This window comes from Furipterus horrens, unplaced genomic scaffold (genome assembly GCF_987537825.1).
Source record: "Furipterus horrens unplaced genomic scaffold, mFurHor1.1.pri manual_scaffold_7, whole genome shotgun sequence".
NCBI classification, from domain to species: domain Eukaryota; kingdom Metazoa; phylum Chordata; class Mammalia; order Chiroptera; family Furipteridae; genus Furipterus; species Furipterus horrens.
In genome coordinates, this window is record NW_028327177.1 from 1587494 (window position 1) to 1613160 (window position 25667).

General features: G+C 65.4%; 1 protein-coding gene across 2 annotated transcripts; it reads right to left on the bottom strand.

The window, feature by feature from the left end:
* Positions 1-502: 502 nt before the first annotated feature.
* Positions 503-9092, bottom strand: PTP4A3 (protein tyrosine phosphatase 4A3). Of its 2 annotated transcripts, XM_090283311.1 has the most exons (6): positions 8955-9080; positions 5665-6563; positions 3842-3934; positions 2570-2700; positions 1893-1967; positions 503-1008 (listed from the first exon to the last, which is right to left on the bottom strand). In XM_090283311.1, the coding sequence occupies exons 2-6, from the start codon at positions 5767-5769 to the stop codon at positions 891-893; spliced, it is 522 nt and encodes a 173-aa protein (XP_090139437.1). In that variant the 5' UTR covers positions 5770-6563; positions 8955-9080; the 3' UTR covers positions 503-890. The 2 variants fall into 2 exon arrangements, with proteins under 2 accessions (XP_090139437.1, XP_090139438.1); XM_090283312.1 differs by lacking the exon at positions 3842-3934 and having other exon boundaries at positions 8955-9092.
* Positions 9093-25667: the final 16575 nt, after the last annotated feature.

The following is a 25667-nucleotide window of genomic DNA, read 5'->3' on the forward strand; positions in this document are numbered from 1 at the left end:
GCACCAGCAATGGGCCCAGGTTGGGGCACCTGTCTTGACAGCCCGAGTCTCTCCCAAGGCCTTGCCACGTGCCCTGGGCTCACCTCCTCCCCAGGAAAAGGAGCTGGGACGGCATGTGGTGCTGGGGAAGCCCCCAACCCAGAATGGGTGCAGGGTGTAGGGGGAGATGGGGGAGGCCAGGCAGGTGGATACAGGGGGGAGGAAGCTGGACACAGGAAGCCGAGTTGGCCACCCTCGCCCACTCCCTCTTGTCCTCTGAGGGGCAGGCGCCTGCCAGGGGCAGAACAGGGCAGCCACTCACTGGCCACCAGGCCCCAGCCCCCGACATTAGCAGGGCAGCCATGGAGCCCCCGCTTGCTCCGCTGTCAGGGAGGTCCCCTGTCCCGAAGCCAGAGAGCGCAGGGACGCGGCATGGACACCAGGGGGAGCCCCAGTGCAGCCTGGACAGCGGCTTCTGGGCGCCCCAACCACGCGGCCGGCCCTGCACCCCACTCTCCACATGCACAGCCACAGGGTCCTGTTTTATTGCCTTCAAGAGCCCAGGACAGCTGACCACCCTCAGACCCAATAATTTAAGGGACCAAGGACAGGTCAGGGCAAGGGGCTGCGGAGCAGGGGTCAGGCCCAGTGGTTAGAAAGTACACCTGCCGCCCAACATACGGGGCAGGGGTGGGGGCGGGGGCAGCGAGGCAGGGACAGCCTCAGAGACACACACCCAGGACACGGGGACAGACGCGGGGCATCCAGACAGAGAACACAGGGGAGGATGGAACCAAAACGTGGCAGAGGGAGAGAGACGGCGGAAGGTGCATGGGCGGAGCGGGCCCGGGGTGGCCCTGCTGTGGGGACAGGGCGGGTCCCGCCGCAGCCCCAGGCGGCTGAGTCCTGGGCTACATGATGCAGCATTTGGTCTTGTGCGTGTGCGAGTCTTTGAACCGGAGTCTCTGTTTGGGCCGGTACTTTTCCAAGTAGGCGAGCTGTTTGCTGTTGATGGCTCCGCGCCGCTTCCTGGGGAGACGGGCCAGGGGTGGGGGTCAGGTGGGACCCGGCTCGGCCACCTGCCCTGCCCCAGGGAGCTGGAGGCCAGAGATTGGGGGTGGGGGGGGGTGCGGGGCGGCGGCTGGAGCAGAGCCTGTTCTACCCTTGGGCCTTTGCCTGAGTCGTTCCCACTGCGAGGGCCACCCTTCCCAGTCACCTGCTATCACCCCTGCTGGCCTTCAGCTCGCCTGGCTGTCACCTCCTCCAGGCTGACCCCCTGACCTCTCTACCTCTGTGTTCCCCACTCTCCCAAGGCCCCCATATTTACCCAGGTACCAGTGCACCCCCAAGCCATGGGCTGCTGGAGGGCCGCCTGGGTGAAGCCTGAACAAGCCTTTCACCTGGGAAGGAGCAGGGGAGGCAAGTAGGGTCCCCAAGTGACAGGGCGTATAACACTTTGGAGGTCGTCTGTCCCCACCACCCAGGACCTCAGATGTGGCCATGGACTTGCTCTGACCAATGAAATGTGAATAGAAGAGACATGTGTGCCAGACAGAGCTTCAAGAGACAGTGTGATCCACGGTGGCTGTCTCTGTGATCTAGGGACACGGCAGGACAAGGGGCTGCCCCCACTGATGGCATCGGGCAGGACCTGAGAGCGAGGACACCCCGCGTGGTTCTCAGAGGCTGGGCCTGGAGCACAGCCTGTCCTGACTCACACAGCCCCGGGTGGAGGGACCACAGCTCAGCCTTCACCTCACCCCGCCACTGCCACCACCACACCCCCATCCCCGGTCCCAGGGTGCAGGCCTCGGGGCCAGGAGGGTGCACGGGACTGGGGGACAGGAATGCCGCTGGCAGGACTCTGGGCCCTAAGCTCTCAGCAGCCACCCTCCCCACGGCCAGCCACTCACTGCCGGATGAACTGGATGGCGTCCTCGTACTGCATCCCGCTCTCGAGGAGGGCCAGTGCCACGAGGACCGGAGCCCTGGGGTGGAGAGCAGGGCCAGGTCACCCAAGCCTCTGCACCTCCCTCCCCACAGGCCACCCACTGAAGACACAGCGCCCCTCCCCTAGACGGCTGCCCAGACTCACTCCAGAGCCCCTCAGTCCCCCATGAAGGGTGCAGACTCTCAGCCCAGCTCAGCCACCTGGGTCCAAATCCCATTCCCTCCTAGCCCTGCTGTGTGACCTCCAGTGGGCCAGGCAACATCTCTGTGCTGGGCTCAGAACAAGAGCTTGATATCAGCTATCAGCCCAGCTCAGCCGGTCTTCCCTCTGCAAAGTTGGGTTTCTTCCACCAAACCCAGGCTGTTTGGTGGGATTGGGGTTTTTCTGTCTGGGGAGGGATGCGGCTGGCAGCTCCTTGGTGCTCTAGTACAGGGACAAAGTTGCAACCACAGCAGGAAGGAGTGGAGGCAGACTTCAGGAAGGACTTCCTCCCTAAGAGGCTGTGGGAGGGCCCTGTCTGGGAACCCTCTGGAAAGAGGTCATGTGTGATGGGGGGCTTAGCACCCACATCTGAGAGCGAGTCAGGCCATAAGATCCCCATGGTCAAGCAAGCCCACCCGCCCTGCCCCACTGGCTCACCGTCCCAGGCCAGCCACGCAGTGCACAGCCACGCAGCTGCCGGGGTCATCGCAGAACTTGGCCTTCAGCAGGCTCAGCCAGTCCTCCACCACCTTGCTGGGTGGGGGTGCCCCGTCATCAAACGGCCAGTCCTGCAAAGGTGTCAGCCTCTGAGAAACCCCCACCCCAGAGGTCGGTGGACTGGAGGGGCCCAGGCCAGCCTGTCCCCAGCCTCCAGACACGGCAACATCTGGATGAAACCAGCCTGCCTCACTGCCTCCCGTCTAACCCAAATCCTTCCTGCTGCAGGGGAAGGAAGGGCAAGGCCGCCAACTCCCTGAGCTAAGAGGCACTGTGCACACTTCGACCTCGAGTCGTTCTGGGCACCAACAGGAGTGGAACAGGGTCACAGGGTGGGGAAGGGCAGGGGCAGGGCTCAGGCCGGCTCCTTCTGCCCTGCCCCAGAGAGGTGCTGTGACACCCTCCTGCAGGGACATGGAGGCACGGCCACCCACCCTCTGCATGGACGCCGGTCCCCAGGGCCAGGCACCAAGGAAACAGCCCAGGCGTCCCTCCCCACGGCCTCCCCAGACAGCCTCCCTGGGGGCCCACCATGTGAGCCTGCCCCGCCCTCTCCCCGAAGCGCCCTCTGCCCAGCGCCAGGGCACAGGCTCAGCTCAGGCAGCCAGAGACACAGCAGTCTCTGCGACAGGCCCAGGGCGGCCCACTCCCTGCTCAGCCCGCACATGCCCAGAGTCCAGGGGCGGCCCTGAGTCTCGGGCATCTGCACAGGGGGGCCATGTCCCCACCAGGCCTGGCTGCTGGGTCACAGCCCCAGCCCCTGACGGAGAAGCAGCCCCAGAGGGGGTGTCATTACCAAAGTGCCACTCCCTGATGGTCCCTGTTCTGCCGTAGTCAGTGGCCTCAGACAGCCTCTGACCCCAGCCTCAGTTTCCCCACAACTGAGCACCTCGGGGCCTGTCCTGAGGCTGAGAAGCCGTGTGCCTGCAGCCTGTGGCCGAGCTGGGCACGTGTGCTCCCGTCCCCTGGGCCAGGCTGGCCTGGGACAAGCACACCACTCTCGAGGTCAGAAAAGGCCATGCAGAGAGGAGGTGACTCACGGAAGGTCACATGGCCCAAGGCCGGGGCCTCTCCAAGACGTGGCCCAAGCGCAAACATGCTGGGGTGGCAGGTGGCGCGCAGGGAGGCCACAGGGGCCTGCCTCGCTGTGCTGTGAGGTGAGGAGAGGTTCCCCTTCCCCCCGCAGCGAAGCCCCAGCACCGCGCCCCTCACCACAACGGTGATGCCGTCCTTTTCCAGCAGGGCCTTGTCATACGTCACTTCGCACACGCGCACCACGGTGGTGGCCCCGTACTTCTTCAGGTCCTGCAGGAGGGGAGCAGGGGAAGGCCGGGCTGGGCTGCGAGACGCAGGGCGGGACCCCAGACGGGGCAGGGTCCTCCGCACCGGCTCAACAACACAGAGAGGCGGACGCGCCACAGGGGCCACCAGGGGCAGCCTTCCGGGCTCCACGGTTGCTGGGGCAACGGTCTTTCCTGATGGTTCTGGGGCAGCTGCACCCTGGCCCACTGAGCAGAGAGGAGGTGTCCCCACCCAGTCCCCTGGGGAACACAGCCTCTAGCATGTTGCCTCCACTCTCTTGGGTGCTTAGGACCCAGAAGGACCCCATTTTCCAAACAAGCCTCCTGGACCCCCAAGCAGGGATGGGCCACCAGCAGCCTGCACAGGGGCCACCGTATGACCCCGCTCTCAGCAGCCCTCCCAGAGCAGGGCATGAGTGGTCCAGGCAAGGGCACATCCAGACCCCACACAGGGGCCAGCAGTCCGGGAGGGGCAGGCCTCGGGGGCGGCGCCTGCGAAGGGAGCCAGGCCAGCACAATAGCAGGGAAGCCCCAGGGAAAAGGTCAAGATAGTTCACAGCCAGGCCCAGGGATATTTATACCCCCGGGGCGGGGGGCAGGTATCCCCTCCACCAGCCACAGCAGGGGCTGCTCCCAGCAGCTATTTTGAGGATGGTGAGGAATCAGCTGCTGGGTCCTGCTTGTCATGCGACAGGGACACCGGGCGCAGTGAGGGCAGGACAGAGAACTTCTAAGAATGGGGCCAGGAGAGGGTGCAGGGCTCCGTGGCTGTGGGAACGCCCGAGATCCCTCCGTGCCTGGAGCAGCAGGTGCCGCCACCAGACCCAGGTCGACGCCCTGACCCCAGTCACACGCTGACCCTTGATCCTGGTCCCATGCTGAGTCCTGACCCTGACCACCGACTGAGCGCTGCACTCCGTATCTTCCCAGGTCCTGCTGTGGTCTCAAGGGTCTCGGCTGCGAGGGGCACAGCCCTCAGAAGGACCCCTGGCTCATGTCCTGGGTCCAAGACACCTGCTGGCAGGGGACCCGCTGCCTCTGCATGTATAGTTTTCGAGGTCCCCTTGTGCCCAGGTCTCTGTAACGGTGACAAGCTCTCATGCTGAGGAGGGAGGAGGCTGAGGCCTCCAACGGCCCTGCACCCCGCCCCGGGCCCCACCAACAGTGGGGAGTCCGACCCCGCCCTCCAGGCTTCCGCCGGGCTCTGCAGACACAGCCGGGCACATCAGCCGGGCCTGCGAACGGCACCCTTCAGCCCTCCGACTCTCCAGCGCGGACTCGCCCAGCCCCCCTCACACAGACCCCAGCAGCATGAAGCCCCCCACCGGAGGCCTCCCGCAGAGCCTTTGGGCTTCCCCGCCCTGAGCCTGCCTGGACCGGGCCCGGAGCTGGCCGTGGTGCTGGCCTCCGCAGGGCACCGCCCTGCCTGTGCCCGGGCTGCGCCGGCAGCCGCGCCTCACCCGGAACCCCGGCCCCTGCTCGGCCTCTGCAGAGGCAAGTGCGTGAGGCTGCCCTCCCGCCTCTGAACCTGCCTCTGTCCGCGTAGCCTGGAGCCCACCTGCCCACCCGCCGGTCCCCAAGGAGCCGACTGACCCCCCAGCAGCCCTCACCCCGAACTCTTGGGGACAGTCTCGTGTCCCCCGTCGGCGATCCTGTAACCGGGGACGGCAGCTACAAGCTGGAGGCGGCGGGCAGCGCAGCAGGTTAGCTGGACGCCCCGCCCGGCCCACTCACCTCAATGAAGGTGCTGAGCGTGGCGTTGGTGGGGTTGTGCGTGATGAGGAACCGCATGTTCTTGTAGCTCACCTCCACGGGGGCGGGCCGGTTCATGCGTGCCATGGCTCCGCCCCGAGATGGGCTGGGAACACGCCCGGGAGGAGCCCCCAGCCCCCCAAAACCCAAAAATGGGATCCCTGTGCTTGTCCAAGAGAGAAAAATGCTTTAAAAAACCTGCCCCCACTCCCCGCACAAATATTGTGCAAATACTTGGGGGGGGTAGGACGCTGCCCGGTGTGCGCAGAGTTAAAAAAGAAAATCCAACTCTTTCAAAAAGAGAAAGAAGAAACCGTGCCCCAGAAGTAAGACGGGCTCATCCAAGCTCCTGCCTCTCAGAGACGAGCGATTATAAAAGCGGAAAAGTAACAACAATCGGAAACTCAGCAAAGGCGACTTTAAAAAGCCCAGAGTCTCTCGGGCCACCGCAGCCGTGGCCGGAGCCGTGCCCGTTGCTGGGGACGCCCGTCCTCTCTGCTTCGGTGGGCAGGTGGGCGGCCCCGCACTCAAAGGCGGGCTCCAAGCCCCAAGGACCAAAGGAAAAGCGGACGTGAACCGCACCGACAGGGCCCCCTTGGGGCGGCGGTCCCAGGCGGCGGCCGCGGCGGGCGGGCAGCGGCTCCGACGCGTGGGCCTGTGTCACGTTACCCCATCGGGGCACAGCAAGTCCTGGCGGGGCGCGGGGCGCTCAGGCGGCCCTGGGCCGGGCGGAGGCCATTGGCGGGTGAGGGCGATGGTGAGGGCCGGAGGCACAGGGGCGCCCTCAGCAGCAGGCACGGTGAGGCTGGACACGGCAGTGCTCAGAGCTGCCCCTCAAGACCCGCTCCATGAATCCCAGGCCAGTCAGCGGCGGGCAGCGTCTGGGGACACAGAGCGAAGACAGTGAAAACATCAGGGGCCACCAGGAGCCCCTGCCCGACCTCCACCACGGCGTGGCTGCGTCTCCCCGGGACATGCTGCAGGAGCTCGCTGAGGGGGCGACCCTCCTCGGGCCTCTGTTTCCCCACCGGAGCGCACAGGAAGGACAGCCCCTGCTGCCCCGGGCCCTGAGGCGACAGGACAGCCACCAGGATGCAGCGGAGAGGGACAGAGTGAGGGAAGGATTTCAGGATCACGCCCCCGCCCTAGGAGAGGCCTGAGCCCTGGCACACGATGCCAGGTGTGTGGTGACAGAGGCCTAGCACCCGGAGCCTGGCCCCCTCCTGTGATCCGCGGACACACACACCCCCCCCCGCCGTACCCCAGACAGTCCCCCTGTCCACTGTGGAACTGCTGAGCCGGAAGGTCCTGGGGCAGCCAGTCCTCAGAGACAGGGGCTCAGGAACAGAGGCACTGGAACCCGGTGGGTGGGCGGAAGGGGGCCCCACTCATGGCCGTGATCCACCTTACCCGTCTCTCTGCCCCAGCCACTATCCCCACCGCATGCCCACAGGGCTGGCCGGGCACAGGGGTAAACAAGCCGGGCCCTGTGCTCCGAGAGCTCAGAGAACCAGGACAGGCCACAGCAGCCAGAGGGCCGGCTGCCAGGCACACGCCACGGTGATGAGGGCGCAGGCGGCCAGGAGGGGGTCACTCTGTGACAGGGAGCCAGGGAGGGATGCTGCCAGGCCACAGAGACAGCCATCGAGCACCTCTACGCCTGTCCCTCCCCCTTTGGGCACCAAAGGTCCAGGCCTGGGGCCCCAGCAGCAGTACCAGCCCCACTCACACCCCCAGGGCAGGCTGGGGTCCTTGGACATGTCACTGGCCTCAGTTTCCTCATCTGCACAATGAGAGGCTGAATAAGATGCCCCCAAGGTCCCTCCAGCTGTGACCAAGTGGCCCCTGGGACCTCAGCCTGGGCCCAACGCCTCAGACCCCAGACACTGCGGGCCCACTCCCAGGCTGCAGGCAGCCACCACAGCTCCCTCATCCCCGCCCCTTGCTGTGGTCCCAGGAGGGTCAGCCAGGCATGTGGGGTGCCAGGAAGGGGAGAAAGGCACAGGAGCGGGTTCTGTCCTCACTCAGCCGCCACCTGTGCCATCCCAAAGCCAGAAGGAGACAGCTGCGGACGCCCTGAGAGCGAGCGCACAAACACCTGAGCCTCCTGGGGCGCACGTGCACGTGTGTGTGTGCATGTGCGGGTGTGTTTACCAGCAGGAAGGGAGGGAAAAAGGCCCACGGAAGCCACAGGACTCGGCCTCACTGCTCGGGGACACCTGTGGGCCACAGCAGATGGCCTGGCTCTACTGCCCAGTGTCCCTGGGCAAGTCCTGAGGGCCGAGGGTCACCAGGCAGGGCGGAGCCTAGGGCCACCCCTACCAATGCCCACTTGAGCCTGAAGCTGTCACTTGTCATGGGGTTAAGGGTTAGACTGGCTAGGCCCAGAGGCCACCACCCCACTGGGTCTCACCACACAGCCCACCTGTCCCCGCTGGGTCTGGGACCCCCGGCCGCAGGTGGGAGCAAACAGCAAAGCCCACTCCCCTGTCCCGGGTGCCCCGCACATCTCAGCCAGGCCTGGTGACCGCCCTCAGGGAGAGACATCCCTCCTAACCACACCTCCTCAGTGAGGCCCTGAGCAGGGTCCCCAGGCAGGGCAGACCCAAGTCCGCCAGCCACCACCCCCACGCCCGCCCGCCATTCCACAGGAGTCCGAAGCTCACCGCTCTGGCCTTCCAGCCACAGCCCACACGCCCCTCCTGGGACCACAGCCCGCCTCCTCCTACGCTCCCATGTCCAGAACAACTGCCCCTTGGAGACCTGTGAGGAGCAACCCCCTCGCCCTCCCGTCTGCAGATGAGCGCACAGACCAGGGGGAGACCGAGGACCTTCCCTGGGCCCTGCCCAGACCAGCAAAGTGCCCCTGGGGGTGTCTCAAGCTCAAGTCTCGGAGTCCAGAGCAACCCTCAGCCCGGCTGGCGGAGTGGAACCCGCCCTCATCCACAGCCACATTGGCCGAGGAGCCAGCAGGAGTTTGAACACAGAGGGCTTCAGGGAGAGCCAGCCCCTCTGGACCCAGAGCCCGCGATGAAAGCGGGGAGGCTGGCGCACTGGGGCTCAGGGCCCAGGAGAGGTAAGGCAGGAACCCCGCGCGCCGAGCGCCGCGGCCAGCGCTTGGCTCTCGGGCTCCTACCCGCCGGTCCTGCGGCGCCTTAGCCCCGACACCACACGCTGCTGAGGCTGGTTCCGAGGGGTGCGGCCACCTCCCCGGGGCGGGGCTGGGGTCCTCCCGGCACGCCCCCGCCCGCGTCCTGCACGGCCCCGCTCACCCGGGAGTGCAGGCGTCGCTCCGCTGCCTCCATCCACGCGGGGCCAAACCGGCCGGGGCCAGGAGACCCACAGCGCGGGGCGGTGGCTCCCCGCGGACGCTCCCCGGGCCCGGCGGCCGGGGGCTATTTATAGCGCCCGGGCGTCACGTGGGCAGGATGGCGGGTGACCGGCTGGCGACCTGGCTTGTTGTGGCTCCCACACCTGCCGCCTAAATATAACCGTGGGCCCGCCGCGCGCGGCAAACAAAGGGGCGGCCGAGGGCCCGGCGCGGAGGAGGCGGCGGCGCAGAGGAAGGGGAAACGCAAGGGCAGAGGGGAGGGCCGCTGGCCGCCACGGGGCGGGGCCCCTGCCGCGGGCGCACGGCCTCGCTCCCACCCGGCGAGGGCGCGCCGCTCGGGAACCCTCCGGGGCTCCCCAGGGCCCCGTCGCGGGGGGGCTGCTGGGGGACCGCGCGGCGTGGAGCGTGCTGCTGGGGGGCCACCTCCGCACAGGCCAAAGCCTGGACCCAGAACTTTGAAAATGCAAAGCAGGGCACCCACGGCCCAGGCGGGGAAATGAGGCCGAGCCCCCAGGCCCACCGCCGCCCGCCTCGCCCGGCCCCAGGGTCTGCCTGCTCAGGCTCCTGCTCCGACCCGGGTTTCACGCCGCCCAGGACCTACTGCGTGCCAGACACCGCAGACCCTGGAGGAACCCTCGTGGCTGGAGGGCGGGAGCTGTCGTTCCCCACCCCGCCCCTAGTGTGCAGGTGGGGAATGGACCCCCGGGGACTCAGCCCACATGCCCCCCACAGAAAGGCAGGGCTCCCAGGGTGCTGTCTCCCCAGCAGCTTGCCCTTCAAGGCTCAGAAAAGACGCCCTGGCCCAGGAGACCCTCCATGACGACCCAGGCAAAACCCTCCCAGGGTCCTGGCTTTGCTTTCAGGAAGCACCGTGCCCAGACACACGCGGTCCCCCAAATGAGAGCCCCAAGAATGGACTGATGTCACAGTCAGTGCCCTGCCTCCCCTGCCAGCCCAGAGGCCCTCGGGAGGGGGCAGATGGGTAGGAAGACCCCCTGCTCTGAACCCAGCTCCCAGCCAGGCAGCCAGCCCCAGCAATTGGCAGCCAGCACTGCAGGGGCAGCCAGGGGAGCTGGTGGGAGACCCAGCCAAGAACACGGCACTTTCCTGGGCTTTCCACACACACATTCAGAGAGCATCGGCCGTGCCTGTCACCCTCCATTACAGACAATTGCACGGGGCAGAAAGACCCGCAGGAGCCCCACCTGCAGATACACCCCCAACCAAGCCAGGTGGTCTGCCACCCATCAAAGAGCTGAGGGCTCAAGCTCCCAGACAAGGGCTCCTGCCCTGTGCCCCACCCAGCACCAGGGCGGCCTTGGTGGCTCTCCCACTCCAGTGCTCTCTGCGCCCTGAAGGACGGTTCTGGACACTCAGTGTCCCACCCCCCTCCTGCCTGGACTGCTCACTGAGGGTCGGTCCCCCCGGCACTGCCAGAAGCTGCGTTCCGTGAACTGTCAGCCACGGCGTGGGTAACACACAGCAGCTCAGAGAGCTCGGGGGCCTTCCTGCAGCCACACAGTCAGCAAGCAGAACCTCAGCTGGGCTGAGTTTTGCTCGTCCGGGCCCGGGTCCTGTGGAGACACGGCCTCTGGGGCCAGCGGCTTCCCCAACCCCGCCCGTTCCCCATCCGTCCAGGTGAAAGTTCCCATCGAGCCCAGGGATCCTGCACCCGGGACACGGAGCCCACCCTGCTGCCTAGGCTGCCAACCTGGGCCCCAGCATCCCTATCCCCCCTCGCCTGGGGCACCCACTCTGGCCAGGCCGGGGGGGGGGGGGCACCTGCTGCCCTTGGCACAGCCCCAAGCCCTTCAGAGAAGTCTATTTTTATCGGGCAGAAGCCGTTCCTGGAGCCCTCCCAGAGCAGGCCCGAGTCTGCACACGGCTGGGGCTGCCGGGAGGGGAGGCCCGACAGGGCAGCCCTCCCCCACCCCCCAGGAAACCTCCCCAGAGTCTCTCCTGACCCCCCACCCAGCAGCAGCAGGTCCAGCCCCATCACTGACCGTCAGTGCTCTCTCTCCCCGACCCCACTCCTGCCCTGTCCCCTCTCCCTTCAACCACATGCCCTTTAGTGGAGACTGGCCCAGCTCCAGGGGAGGCGTGCCCCGGAGGCAGACGTGGAGGCTGCCGCGTCCTGCACAAGGGCCAGCACCAGGAGGGCCCCCCACTTGTTTGTGGACAAATGACCCAACGTTCTGGGCAGAGGTCCAGCTCTGGGAACTGTCCAGAGCCATCACGGGATCTCAGTCCCTGAGGTACAGAAGAGTCTCAAAGGTCACCTGCGTCATTTAATCCCTGGCTTGCTCACTACTTCTTGCTCACTACTTCTTGGCATCGCCTTCCAACTTCAGGCAGCTCCTCCTGTTATTAGTCCCTCCCTCTGGTGCCTCCTGAATGCCCACTGCTGGGGCAGGGGCCAGCAGGAGGAGCCTCCCAGCAGAATAAGCCAACACTGCAGGCAGGTGCTGCAGAAATCAGAGTTGGAGCACCAGGTGATCAGGGAAGACTTCCTAGAGGAGCTGGCCCAGAACTGCATCATCAGGGCTTGGCTGACTGCTCTGACTCCCTGTGTGGCCCAGGGCCAGCACTTGCCCTCTCTGGGGCCTGTGGCCTCCTCTATAAATGGAGACACTGCCAGAGAGGGAAGCCGCTTTGCACGGTGGCAGCAGCTCCCAGCCAGTCACAGGGCACCCCGTTGTGACCTGGCGGTGGAGCTGTAGGAAGCAGGCTTCATTTCCACCAGGCCAGGCCCTTGTTCTGCCCGCCGGGATCCCGAAGTAGAGAACACAGTCCCCAGAGCTGCTTACCCACAGTCCTGCGTGGGGTCACCCTCATCACACCTGTGTCTTCGTGGTGCCCGTGGGACATGGTACTGACTTGCCAACCCACGCACCTGCCCACAGAGGCCATCCTCACGTGATGTCCGCCACTGGCACTGCCTGGGCAGGCCACAGCCCCGCCACAGAGTGGAAGGCTGTCATTGCCACCCTCTCGGCGGGCAGGTGGGACTGGCAAGGGCAGGGCACTGTGACTCTTGCTATGACACCCAGGCCCTCGGGGGCATTAAACGGGCTCATGGCAAGTGACGAGCGAGCTGCGGGTGTCTGGGTGTCTGCAGAAACTTCAGGAGCAGTTCCCTGCTATTGGGTGGGGGGGCTCCCTGCCGCTCCACTGATTTGTTCTGTACAAGGGGGTTAACGTGGCCCCACAACTCACTGTGGGATGGAAGTTTACAGCGGAGCAGGAGGGGGTGTGGTCAAGTCAGCATCCGGCGGCCACACCAACCCCGTGCGGCAGCTGTTCTGCCCAGCACCTCTGGGCACGTGGTGGCAGAGGGTCCCGAGCGGCCCTGTGCACCCCCGCTGCACTGTAGGATTGTTCACAGCCCCCCCTCCCGCTCCCCAGCCGTGCGCCACTGCGCTATGACCCTCACTTAATGAAGAGAACATGGACACAGAGGCGCTCTGTCACCACCGAGGGCGGGAGGGCCAGGCGGGCCCCCACGGCAGCATGACCCAGTGCAGCCCAGCCCCCTGCTCCTGTCCCTCTGAGGTCGGAGCCACCGCTGGGAGGCTGGGGGCACGTGCCAGCGTCAGAGAGGCTGGACCAAAAGGGTGGCCCCCGCGTGGTCCAGTCTGAGGTCTGCAAGGAAAGGGTCCCTTACTAGGTGACCCCTCACCCTATCTGACTGAGCAGGAAGACCTGGGGACCCCTCATCCGGCTGCTCCCCTGAGGTCTGCCCCAGGGTGCCCACACCCAGGCCTCCAGCCACCCCACCTTCCACACCCTGGGCCCACAACCCCAGAGGCCACCAAGGCAGCCAGGAGCCCTCGAACACTCACCAAGTCCTGAGTCCTGGAGTCCCTCGTGGCTGCGCCCCCAGCCTGGCTTTATCCCTGCCCACATGCCCGCCCTCCGCGTCAAAGGCCCCCGACCCCCGCCCGCCCAGAATGGCAGGGAGGCTGGGGTACTGGCCCTGGCAGCCCTGGGAGGTTCCTGCCGCCCAGCTGTGGCTCCCCCCTCCGAGGGCCGCCAGCAGCTGGACGGGGGGCTGGGACACAGGTCTGAGGTCACAGGGGCACCCTGGTCCCAGGAGGGGGAAAGGGAAGCCCCTCCCCCACTGAGCCAGGCTCTGGGGCCCTGGCAGGCAGGGCCGTCCCCAGGGTCCTGTAACTGCAGGCAGCCAGAGCGGGAGAGAGCGGGCGGGGCAAGCAGTGCAGGCACAGAGCCGGAGGGAAGGGGAGCCCAGGCACCAGGGCCCAGACCTCGCAGCCAGCAGGGGCGCGGGGTTGGCAGGGGGCAGCCTGAGGCTTGCTGTGAGCTGGGAAGAGGGTCATAGGGCCCTTTCCTGCTGGGTGAGCTCACTGCGTTCCCACCGCCCCACCTGCCTGCACAGAAACAGCCTCCCTCAGCCTAAGCACCCCACCCCGCCCCAGCCTGCTGGGGGTAGGAGGGCACCCGCAGGGTCTCTGCCATCCATCCGGGTAGCAGCCCAGCTTCTCCCAAGTGCCATCTGAGCTCCAGGGCCCTCAATTCATCCTACTGCCCTTTCCTCCCAGAGACGGAGGGAGAAGGTCAGCCAGGGGGGAGGGCGAGTTATCCCCTCCCACCCCTCCCCCAGCCTGGGCTCCAGCACTGAGGAAATGGGGACCCCACCAGTGGGGGAGGGGCTGTTCCTGCTTCCCAGGGCCAAGGTCAGTTGCCCCTCCCCCTCCTGGATGTTGCCCCAGGATGGTGACTTCAGGAAGGGTGGAGCCCCCTCACCCCACTCTGGATGGGGGTTGAGGGACCTCAGGCCAGTCCAGTCCCCTGTAGCATAATTCTTGGGGGCCTAGGGTGGCCCCCAAGAAGTCCATGCTTATGCCTGCCCTGTGGGGGAGCAATGCGGAGCAATAGCTGTCACCCAGACCTCCCACCTGTCCAGCCCCCTCTGAACACCCCGCCAGTGGGCACAACCGAAGGGGACCATCCGACAGCCACACCTGTCCACAGGGCCACCAAGTCAGCGCCTCAGCCAGGACTCCCTGTTCTCACCCACGGGGATGCATACTCGCGCCACAAACGGGGACATTGGGACCAGACGGCTCTGCCAGGAGGGATGGGGACCCCTCCCCCACAGCCCAGCACCAGCATGTCCTGCACACCCTCCGTGCCCCCAGGTCCACGCCTGTCTTCCGTCCAGGAGGCCACTGCCCTGGCTGGAGGTCCCCCCAGCCTTTGGCTTTTGCCTCTGAGATGGGTTTTCCCTGTGTCTTAGGCCCTGGGGTCCTGCCTTGGTACCCAGAGGGTCGGAACCATCAGGCAGAGCCCCCACTGTGGCCTTGGGCCCATCCCTGCACCTTCCTGGCCCCAACCAGCCATCTCAGAATGGCCATGGCTGGACTCGTCTGTGGGGCCGAAACCTCGCCCTCAGTTACAGGCAGGTTCCTGGGCCGCAGCACCCCCTGGCCCCCCGCGCCTGCATCTGCCCACACATGGGGCTGACCCTGGGCGCTTGGGAACAGGTTCTGTAGGCTCAGCAGTGCCCCCACTGCCCTGCTGGTAGAGCCCCCAGCCCCGGAGACCTGGTTCTCTCAGACGCTGGCAGCCTGTTATTATAGAATATGGGTTGTCCAGCCGGGAATTCTGTGTCCCTGGGATTCTAGACAGAGGGAACCGAGCTCCAAAAGCCCTCCCTGGCCTCGGCATTAGGCCTACGTCCACAGTCGCGGGCACTTTCCTCCCGGACCCTGGTGTCTGGCACCAACTCCTGGCACCAGGCACCATGTCTCCAAGGCCCCTAAAGACTGTGCCCAGAGCAGGCATGGTGTGCCAGCAGGACATGGAGTTTCAAGACCCACTTGGAGCTAATGGCCCTTGAGAGGCTCTCAAACGTCCTCCCGCCAGGCCCCCAGCTCAGCCCTGCCAAGTGCAAGCAGGCCCCGGCCCCGGCCTCCCAGAGAGCTCAGCGCCTCCCCCTCACCAGGCGGCACAGCCTCTCCTGCACGGCACACACGGGACGCTCAGTGGACAAAGACACTCCAGGCCACAAACCAGGCTGCAGGCTCCAAGCCGGGCCTCAGAACCAGCGTGGGTGCCATGATCCTCACGGAGGGACCGTGTAGCCTAACAGTCCCCCTCGCTGGCCGGGAGGAGGCTGCCCACCAAGTTCTTGCCCACAGGTGAGAAAATGGGAACTGCACCCACAAGTGCCCATGAGGGGTCACATGGTCACAGGGCAGGGAGGGGCACATAGGCAATGAGTGGTCTCCGGTTAAGCCCCCTCTGCAGCAAGGATTCAGAATTCACTGGATTCGATGTGCCCACCCGAAGAGAGCCAGGCCTTGGACCCCAGACCCTCTCCACAGGGAAGCAGCCACGGCTCTGTGGGACCCCTGGACAGTGCCGGGACAGGGCCCCTGCGCAGGGGAGAGGCTTTCCTCTTGCACCCAGCACCTGGCAGGCCATGCAGCCCCTCCCTGTCATTCTCTGACAGGGAACAGGGTCGGATCCCACTGCAGCACCCTCAGACAGGCCACCTTGCACCCACTTGGGGGGCAAGGAGCAAGCTGGCCTGTCCTCAGACTTAAGACCCTGTCAACAGAATGCCCAGCAAGTGTGTGGGCCCCCCGGGGTGGCTGGACCTTGGGGCATCATGGTGTGGTGGCCCCTTCTGTTCACCGACACACCCAGAAGCCTGGCCAGAGCAGGAGGCGAGCGCACGCTGCCCGTGTCACAGAAGAGGAGCCTGTGGCCCAGGTGGAATGCAAGTCCATGGCCTCCCCACAGCTCTGAGGCCAACTCAGCCCCTGCCCAGCTCACTCGTGCCCATACATCCCATGAACAGCCCCCCCTGGGCCCAGTGTCCAGTCCTGTGACGTGGGGAAGGCCTGAGGCCCCCGCCACGTAATGGCTTCACATGGTGCCCTTGGCACACACCCGCACATCCACCTTCAACGCAGTCCTGGAAGGTGCCCTTGCCCCCTGTTATGGAGGAGACCGCACAGCTGGGAGGGGCTGAGCTCGGATTCAGACCCAGCCCAGGGTGGGCACTTTCTATGCACTTTTCTCCTTAAAACAGCCCCCAAAGGGGAAACTGAGGCCCAGCCCTTTGATAGCGAGGCCCCCTCCCCCCACCCTTCCTGTGGTACAGGCCACGGAGGGTCAGGCAGCGGGGGAAGGGGGAGCGGGATCACAGAGGTAGCCAGGGACACTGGCCAAGGTCCTGGTGGACGCACGTCAGAGGAGCCTGCGGGAGCCACGGGAAAGAGCTCTGGCCTGGCCTTGGGAGGCCACGTCCAAAATAAGCCGCCCCACCACCCTGCAAGGACTCAGCAGGGCAAGCGTGGCCTCACGGCACCGGCGCTGCCAGGCCGGGTGCGGAAGGTCACAGCTATTTCTGGGTTGGCCTGGCAGAGAGGGGCAGCCCGCCCCCCCACCCTGTGCCCCCAAGGAGCTGCGCGGAAGGGGCCCAGAGGTAGGTTGCTGTCCCCAGCACACAAAGTGGCCTGCAGGTCCCCCAAGGTGCCGCGGTCGGCTGGGGACCCCCGCCCTGCTGGCCTTACCTCTATGACCCACCTTCTTTGAAGAAAAGTGGGGGGGGAGGTGGACAGAATGGGCCAGGAGCTCGCTTTAGCCACGGCCACGCACAGGCCCACGCGCCCCATCTGACCCCGCAGCCACCCTGTGAGCTCCTTTGGGCAAGGACCTGAGGGGCTGCGTGGCCACTGGTGCTCAGCCCCCAGCTGGCAGCCCCTCGACGGGCCGGAGCTCGCACCCGCCCTCCGCGCCCAGGCCCCGCAGACCCAGGCAAACCCCCACAAGCAGGAAAACAGACCACACTGCTCCGGGCGACGCGGTGCCCACGTCCCTGCCTCCACTCCTGCATGCGCTCAGCAGAACTCACCCTAACGCAAGGCACTCTGCTCAGGCAGAGGAGCGACTGAGGTCGGGGCGCCCACCCTGGGACCCCCACGCATCCCAGCGTGCCAGCCACGCAGGTGCGAGCCTCCCTCCATCAGAGCCAAGGACGCCCCGCATGCCAGGCGCCTGGGCAGAGCGGCTTAATCCTGTTCTGCAGACGTTCACCGACCGTCTGCTCAAGCCGGGTTGTGTGGGCAGGGAGGGTAGTTTAATTGTTTTAATTGAGTTCAAGTTCACGGAACGTGACACGTGCCATTTTAAGCCATTGAAAGGTACACTTTGCTGTGTTTACGTATATTCCGTGCTTTGTCGTTGCCACCCGTGCTCTAACTCCAGGACGTTCCCATCGCCCCCAGAGGAAGCCCCACATCCGTTGGCAGTCCCTCCCCACCCTCCCCCCAGCCCCTGTCTGTGGGCCCGCCTCTGCCAGACGGTTCACACAGTGTGGCCACACACGCGCAGTCTCTGGGGCTGGCTCCCCCACTCGGCTCCACTCTCACAGGTCAGCCACGGGGTGGCCCGTGTGGGGACACCGTTCCTTTTCATGGCCGGGTGATCCCCACGGTGTGAAGAGGGCAGTTTGCCATCTGCTCCTCAGCTGATGGACACTGGGGTCACTCCAGGTCTGCATGCATTTCACCCGCAGGGCGTGGCAGCACGCAGACGGCCGGCGGGACGGCCCGCCCATCTCTCCTCCCAGCAGCGGGGGCAGAGGGCGCAGGCCGGCCGGCTCAGACCTGGGGTCAGCTCGGCTCTGCCTTGGGGCAGCGGTGAGGCTGCGTCACGCTCCGTGCTTGGGAATAGCCCACTGATGTCCCTGGAACATTCACGGTCACCCAGAACTGGCCAACAGACACGCCTCCCGGCCATGTGCTCAGGATCCCAGATCCTGGATCCTGCCCCAGGCCCTGGTTCTCACGCTCACTTCCTCCTGGGGGTGGGGGGAGACTTGCCAGGCCCTGCAACCCCAGCAAGCTCTCAGGAAGGGCTGTTCCCATAAGGACCCTGAGCCAGAGGCTTTCAAAGGGACGGGTCGGGGAAGGGGAAGCAGGAACCAGCTGGGGGTGGGTGCTCCTCAGCGCCCCCACGGCTGGCTGGGCAGGGCTGCCTGGCCCCTGAGCCCACCCGATCCATCTGAAGGACAGACGCCTGAGCAGCCAAGAACACAGGACTCAGGGCCCCACCGGGTCAACCTCCCTCCTAGGGACAGGCAGGCCCAGCTGGCAGTGTCTGTGGGAATAGTCCCCAGGCCCGGGCAGCCACACTCAGGCCAGTTCATGGGCAGCAGGGCATGTCCTGAGGGGCAGAGGAAGCCCAGGCTCTGATCCTGCTCCAGGGTGGACAGACAGATGGACATACTTTATGAACAGTTCAGTCTATACTCCAGTCACATGGATCCTGGGGCAGCCAGCTCTGCCCACTCTGTCCTCCTCATTCCCTGTCCCTAATGCTCCACTCAGAGACCCCCAGCTGCTAGCTGTCCTCTGTCCTCACAGGCCAAAGGCCCCTGGGGACAGCCCTTCCGGTGACTTCCTGCCAGAGAGGCCGGGGGAGGGGACAAGGCCTGCAGATGGCTTCCTCTGGCTGCCCTGCAGAGGCGGCCCGTGGGAACAGCCCATCCACCGCCACCACCACCGCCACCGCCAGGGAAGGCGGTGAGAGCAGGACGGCTGTGTCTCCCATCCACAGGGCCCAGCTGAATGCCCAGCCACCTGGACATACCACCCTCTTACACCTCTTCACAGTCCCAGAAAAGGGCTCCACACCCCCACTGACAAAAGAGGAAACTGAGGCACAGGCAGGCCATAACACCAGGATGTCCTGTCTGCTCACCAGACGCCCCTGTCATTGTCAGCCTGTCACCACACCAGCTGAGGATGGATCTGTCAGGGCAGGATGAGCCGAGGCCGTGCCCTGCCCCCCACACACCTGCAGGCTCCTCCCTGGCCCCTCTGTGAACCAGGGCATGGCCAAGGCTGCACAACCCCAGCTGAAGTAGCCCACTTCCCCACCTGCTGCCAGGGCAGGGGTCTGAACCTCAGACACCCAGTCTCCCCACCCTGGGCAGATGGTGGCAACAGCAGCTGCCACGCAGCTGGCCGTGAGGATGGATGGGGGTGCAGACTCACTGGAGCCACTTGGCTTCCTTGATGCTGTTAACACAGCCCCGAGCCCTGGGGAGCCTGCATTCACCCAGCTCCCCCTTCCTGGAGCCCCTTCCTCCAGCTACTGTGATGTCGACATCCTTCAAACCCAGCAGATGCCACCTCCTCCAGGAAGCCCACCCTGACTTCCTGCCCCTCCACGCACTCCAGAAAGGTGACTGCTGGTTCCTGTAGGTTCCTGGTCACCCACAAGCCCCTCTCAGGGCCAGGGCCTCCTCTCCCTGCATTTTCCCACCTCCCACCACGGCTGACACAGGCCTGGGAGGCCCCTTCAAGAGGCACAGAGGCAAGACCAGGAGGAGATCGCACGGGCTGCCAGATGCACCACCCCACTGCGCACAGTCCTGCTGGCGAGAGTCCACCCCAAGGGTGCTGGCACATCAGCAGAGCGCTTGAGCCCTGGGTCCTGAACCTGCAGGTGGCACCCAGAGGAGGCATATGATGCACCTAAAGGGAGATTCCAGGAAGATGCCAAACAGAACGTGCCGGCCGCTGGCTCTCGCACCATCAAAGACACGTTTAGGGCCCAGACCCCAAAGCAGTCAGAACTTCCAGGTACCCCCAACCCTGGGATCAGAGCAGTAGCAACGCAGTGAGAGCACTGTTAGCACCCATAGGTGGCACCCTCACACTCCAGACAAGAAAACTGAGAACCAGGAAGGACAGAAGCAAGCCCACCATCACTCAGAGAGGCCTAGCAGGCCTCTGGGCTCCCTAGGGCCATCTGGAGGGGACAGTGGGGTCACTGTGGGGAGTCCCAGGCACCCCCAGGTGCCCCCTGAGTTCCGTACAGCAATTCCCCACAGACGGGCCCCTAGGCAGCCGGCCAGAGAGAAGTGAGGCCCAGAGGCCACTGAGCAGCTGGCCGAGCCAGAGGTGAAGGAGAAAAGACGTTTGGTTTGGCAGAGCCGAACCAGAGGGGCGTGAGGAGGGGCCCGTGTCCCAGCCCCAGCATTTACGAGCAGGTGAGCCCCCTGGGGTAAGGATGGGCCAGCGGAGGAAACTTGGGCAGGCGGAGTGCCAGGGAGTCCTCTGCCCCCTCTACGCTCCATGCCGCTTCCAGGAAGCCTGAGTCACAAGTGGGGTCCCAGAGCCAGGAGAGTGGCTGGGAGCACCAGTCCCATGGGAGGTGGACAGGGCAGGGCCGCCTCCTCCAGCTGGGCCAGCCCGGCCCCGGGGTCTCTGCTGGCGAGGGCGTGGGAAAGGGCTCCTCAGCTCCTGGGCGGGCTGGGGGGTGAGGAGGGGGGAGGAGCCAGGACCACAGGTCCAAGGCCCCTCCTGCAGAAGGGAAAACTGAGACCCAGGGAAAAACCTGCAGAAGCCTGCCTGTCATCCCCTAAACAGGTGTCCCCTGGGCAGCCCTGCAGGGGACACTGGGGAGACCCACAGAAGCACCCATCCCTACCTACATCCTCAGCCCAGAGTCCTTCCTGCACCTCAGCCCCCAGCAGCGCACCAAGGATCTCCAGGCCCCACGGTGGCAGCCTTGCTCTCAGTGCTCCCACTTCTAGGACAATACCCCAGGGAAGTCAGACCCCTAGAGGTGCTGCTCCATCCCACCACCCTGTTCTAGAACACTCTGCAGTTCTTGCCACTAAGTCCCCCAGCATCTGAGTCCCAAAACGGAACCACAGCATACTGCAGCCTGGGGGTTCCGGCCTTCCACTACCCACATCATCAAAGGCGCCCCCTGCATGGGGACAACAGACCTCCTGGGGGACCCGTGAGTACCTCAAAGAGCACCCAGCATCTGGTGGGCTGGCCATGTCCCGCAGAGGAGGGGCCTCCACTCCCATTCTGCAGGTTAGGAACCTGAAGCTCAGTTAAGGCAGAGCTGGGATTTGAACCCAGGTCTGGGAAGACCAGAGCCACACCACCGCTGTGAGTGGATGGGCAGGGTAGGAAGAGGAGATGAGAGGAACCCGGGGGTCTGAGAAGGCAGACGGGGTGGGGGGAGGCCAAGCAGGGAAAGGTGGGGTCTGAGTGCAGGCCTGAGTTCCAGGCGCCCGAGCCCTCCTTGCATGGAGGTCCCCACCCTGCCCACCCCTGTCTCTGGATCTACCCACCACCTCCAGAAGCATGAAGCAGGGGCCCCCAGCTCCCAGGAGGAGGTGGGTTTGGAGGATCCAGCTGGGCAGGATTAGCAGATTAGCTCCCAGGAGGATGGAAACAGGTCAGTGCTAAGTGGATTTCCAGAGAGCAGCCTCCAGCCCAGCAGGTCTGGCCCCAGAAGGGGCAGGGCCAGAAGAGAGGGCAAGAGCCAGCCGGCCACCGGCAGCCGGCAGCCCCAGCAGCAGCCTTTGAGCCCCTGATACGGGGCTGCATCCTTTACCCTCCCCTCGCCTCAGTTTCCGCATCCCTAAAGTGGGGCCAGAGTGGGTGCAAGGGGTGGTCTCCGGGACAGGACACATCACACGCCCTGCCCACCCCAGCTCAGTGGCAGCAGCAGGGGCCCGTTCTGAGCATGCTCAGACCCTCCTCATCCTGACAGCACTACCCACCAGGGCACCCCAAAGGTGTTAACACCCAGGACTGCCCTCACCTGTGCACACGCACCCCAGACTCCCGTCTGCAGACAGACCCCTGCTCACAGGGCCTGGACGTGTGGACAGACCTCCGCGATGCTCTTGGGGCTGCTGTCCTGCCCCTCCCCCTCCTGGGGTCATCCCACATAAACCACTGCACCCCAGTCCCCACCTCAGGCTCGGCTCACAGGGAACCAGATTGGAGGAGGAAGCCGGGCCGGGAGAAGCAGGGCTGGAGGAAGGCACCAGGAGGCAGGTTTTCCTTCCTCTCCTCCCCACGTCTGCGGCGGTGCAGCGCGGCCCCTGAGTGGAGGAGAGCTCCCCTGTGTATCTGCTAGGCGTTGTCCTGCGTGCTGTGAAACCAGTCACCTCCCACTTACAGCCGACACAGCAGTAATCAGTCCCCTGTCCAGCCTCTGAGGGCTGCGGGTCAGGGCCCGGTGGCTTCGCTGGCAGTGCTGCCTCAGGTTCTCAGGGGGGCGGCCATGGCCGGGGCCACGCCATCTGAAAGCTCTCCTGGGGCGTGAGTGGACCTGCTTCCAAGCGGCTCACGGTCCCAGCTGACAAGCTGGCATGTCCCTGCCCCTCTGCGCTGAGCAGACCTCCAAAGGGCTGCAGGTGGGCTGGCTTCCCCGGGGGGAGCCGTCCCAGAGAGCAAGCAGCGTGCACATGGAGTTAAGCCCCCGGCGTCACACACGGTCCTCTGGACACGTGGACAGATCTCCATGATGCTCCTGGATGCTCCTGGGGGTGGTGTCCATGGGTCACACCAGCCAGCCCTGAGTCAGTGCGGGGAGGGCAGGGCAGCTTCAAGAGCCCTGCGACCTGCCCACCCGGCTCTGCCTGCCTGGAGGAGGGCAGCAGCAGGGGTGCTTGGCTCCCTGCCCAGGGACAGGGGCGTCTTCCCTTAAGGGGCCACCGCTCTCAGCCCGGGGCTCTAAGGCCCCCGGTGGAGTGGGGCATGGGAGCTTCAGGGGCATCTGAGCAGGGTTCCCTGTGGGGGCAGGGGCCCCGTCTAAGCCTGGAAGTTCCCTGCGTTCCCTGCGTGCTGGCTTAAACCCCTTGTGGTTCTGCCTCTTACCGAGTGCTTCTGCAGGGCTGCCAACGGGTGCCAAGGAGCCCACCCGGACAGCCCCCCGTGATAGCTGCCGGGAGCACCTGGGCACCAGCCTCCGAGGGGAGGCCTGCAGGCCAAGCAGGTGTCAGGCAGGTGAGTGGGGGAGGTGCGCCAGGATAGGCACAGGCGGCCACAGCCAGGTGTGCCCCCCCACCAACGCTCCGGCTCCCGGGCCCACCTGCACTTGGGGTCCTCCAGCTCTGTACCTGCAGCCCCCAGGGAACCAGGTCAAGCCCCCTCCTGGCCTTTGCACCTGGGACGCCGCAGCAGAGAGTCAGAGGCCAGAAGACCCCATCGTCCACTGCCCACGTTCCTGACCGAACAGCTGGGGCTGAAAGGCTTGGGGTGGGCACCTCCGGGCGCCGGCCAGGGCATGGGCGTCGGGCGCCCCCGTGTGGTGTCTGTGGGCACCACAGGTCGGAGGAAGGGCCCTCTCCCAGCGCCCCTGACCCTCCTCCCCCCCCCTTCTGTCTCCCAATCCAGGGACTGTCATTTAACCTGGAAGGACAGGACTGGGACCTTCAGTGTTGCTAGCAGGGGTCGCTTTCCTCGTTCGGGTGCGGAGCCGGCCCTCAGTGCCATGGGCCCCCCCAGGGTCTAGGGTCCCCTGGAGAGTGAGGGGCAGGGGTGATACCTACCCAGTGACACAAGAGGCGCTGCCGGGGCTCAGGGAGGGTAGGTGGGAGCGAGCGAGGTGCCCTCCTCAGCCCAGGCCTCTAAGGACCAAGGGGCACTTCCAAACCTGCGTGGGTGAGGCAGGCAAGCTGTGGGGGGCAAATCCTCACTCCTCAGGTCCTGATGTCAGGGTCTCCCACCTTGGTCCCCAACACACTGCTGCCTCTGGTGGGGTGACCCCCTGAAGACGTAGGTCTGTACATTAAGGGTCCTCTACACTGGGGGACGACCCTTCTTCAAGCCTTTAAACCCCGCACCCCACTCAGACAACCCTAACCCCACTCACCCTTCAGGGCCCAGCACAACGTTTCCTCCTCCAGGAAGCCTCCTGGCCTCGCTCTTTTCTGTCCACGGGTATTATACTACCATCTCCGGGTACGAACTCCTGCGAGAGGGGCAGCAACCCCTTCAGCGCCTTCTGCAGCGCCCCAGCCCTGGACTGCGCCCTGCAGGGTTCTCCGGGCCTCGGCGGCTGGGCAGCTGGTGTGAGCCCTGAGTTGGAACACCTGCTCTCCCCACGGTGTTGGAGGTGAAAGGTCAGCCCCTCCCAGGCTGACACCTGGGGCTTTGTGCCACTGGGTCCTGACACTCCGAGGCCTCTCCCAGGACCACAGTCTCCATGGGTGGACGTGCCAGGGGCGCCCTGCGTCCCCAGCAGCGGGCACCAAGGGAGATGCAGACTGGAGGGCGTTGGCACCTGCGTGCGACGGCCACCAGGGGGCAGCGGGCTCGCCACAGCCCGGCTTCCGGCACCGCTCTGAGGACGGCCACCAGTCAGACCACCTGGGACTGCAGCCCTCCCCATGACACCGACACCGGGCTGCCGACCTCCTTCCGGGGGAGCCTTTCCGGGGAGGCTGAGCCTTCGTTCCCAGGAAGCTCTCCTTGCTGAAAATGTGGCCTCGCGGTGCACTGAGCTCCCTGTCGCAGGAGTACCCAAATATTCACTGGCAAACCCAACGTCCTGAGCCAGGGGGGGCCCACTGCAGAGCCCTCGCTGAGCCACCACCACATACAGAGGCGCCGCGTGGACTTCGGTTACAGCTCCCTGGGCCGGAGGAGGGGCTGCCCTCGGCCAGGAACGCTCCCCAGCCCCCCCTGCTCTGCAGTTCCCATACGCAGGCTCTGCAGGGGTGGGTGCACCGCGAGCATTGTCCCCAGGGTCTGGGTGACATTCGCATGGAGCTTGCAGGGGGCGGCAGGGCCCCAGGGTGGGCAGAGCAGCCTGGACAGAGTCGCAAGGCTCACGGCACTTTGCGGTGAGCACCCTGTCCTTGGAGGTGACCAGCCCCACTGGGGCCGTTCCTGCCACAGGGGAGTCCAATCTGCCGTGGAAACGCAGCACCTGAAACTCCTTTGGGGGAATTTTCTCTGAGTCAGTTTACGAAGCACAGGGAGGACCAGATGCCACCCAGCAGCCCACCCCCGTGACTGTACCCCAACATTGCGTTTGCAGTGGGCACCCCACCTGGCTCCAGGCCCAGGATGAGGGGCTGCCAGTGGGGCAGAAAGAACGCCCTTGACCTGAACCTGGGGCATCTGGGCAGCTGAGGGAACAACCGCAGTTTGGGGTTTTCTTCCCAAATCAAATTCCCCAGAGGAGCCCAAGTTACTGCTTCGGATTTATTCACGACCCTGAGGGCTCCATTCAAGCGCCTGCTGTGTGCCAGGCCCATGCCCATGACCATCTGTTAAGCAGAAACAGTGACAGAAAGATGCCAAGGGAGCGCCAGGGACATGTGCCAGGGGTGGCAGCCTCTAGCCCGTCCTCGGAAAGCACCTGGCCCCGCACACGCCCCGGGAAGTGGTAGCACACAGGAGCAGAGACTGCAGGCAGCACCAGTGTGAGGAAGGCCTGGATGGGGCGACCCCGGGGGGTGCGCCTCAAAGGGCTGCAGGCAGGGCTCCACCCACACCTGCTCATGGGCCCGTCCGCCTCTGCGCCCATGACAGCCGGGCAGAAACGGCCTCCGTGTACACCACTGACAAGAGGGCAGCAGACAGTCTGTCCGGACAGTCCTCACCACAGGACAGAGTGAAGTGCTCTGCCTGCCTCACGGGGACGGACCGGGAGAACACAGTGCTGTGACAGGTCCAGACTCAATGCCACGTGTGATTCCATTTCTGTGACATGTCAGGACTGGCAAGTCCACGGAGTGAGGAAGCAGGCCGTGGTTGCCAGGGACTAGAGGAGGGAATGGGGACTGCTTTGTGGGTACAGGGTTTCCTTTGGGGTGATTGCAATGTTCTGGAATTAGAAGTGACAGCCA

Excerpts from the sequence above, each read along its gene's own strand:
- PTP4A3 (XM_090283311.1), bottom strand. The coding sequence starts at position 5,769 with ATGGCACGCATGAACCGGCCCGCCCCCGTGGAGGTGAGCTACAAGAAC. Across the intron at positions 1,968-2,569 it reads TGCGTGGCTGGCCTGGGACG|GGCTCCGGTCCTCGTGGCAC; the intron begins GTGAGCCAGTGG and ends TCTCCACCCCAG. Across the intron at positions 1,009-1,892 it reads GCCATCCAGTTCATCCGGCA|GAAGCGGCGCGGAGCCATCA; the intron begins GTGAGTGGCTGG and ends CCGTCTCCCCAG.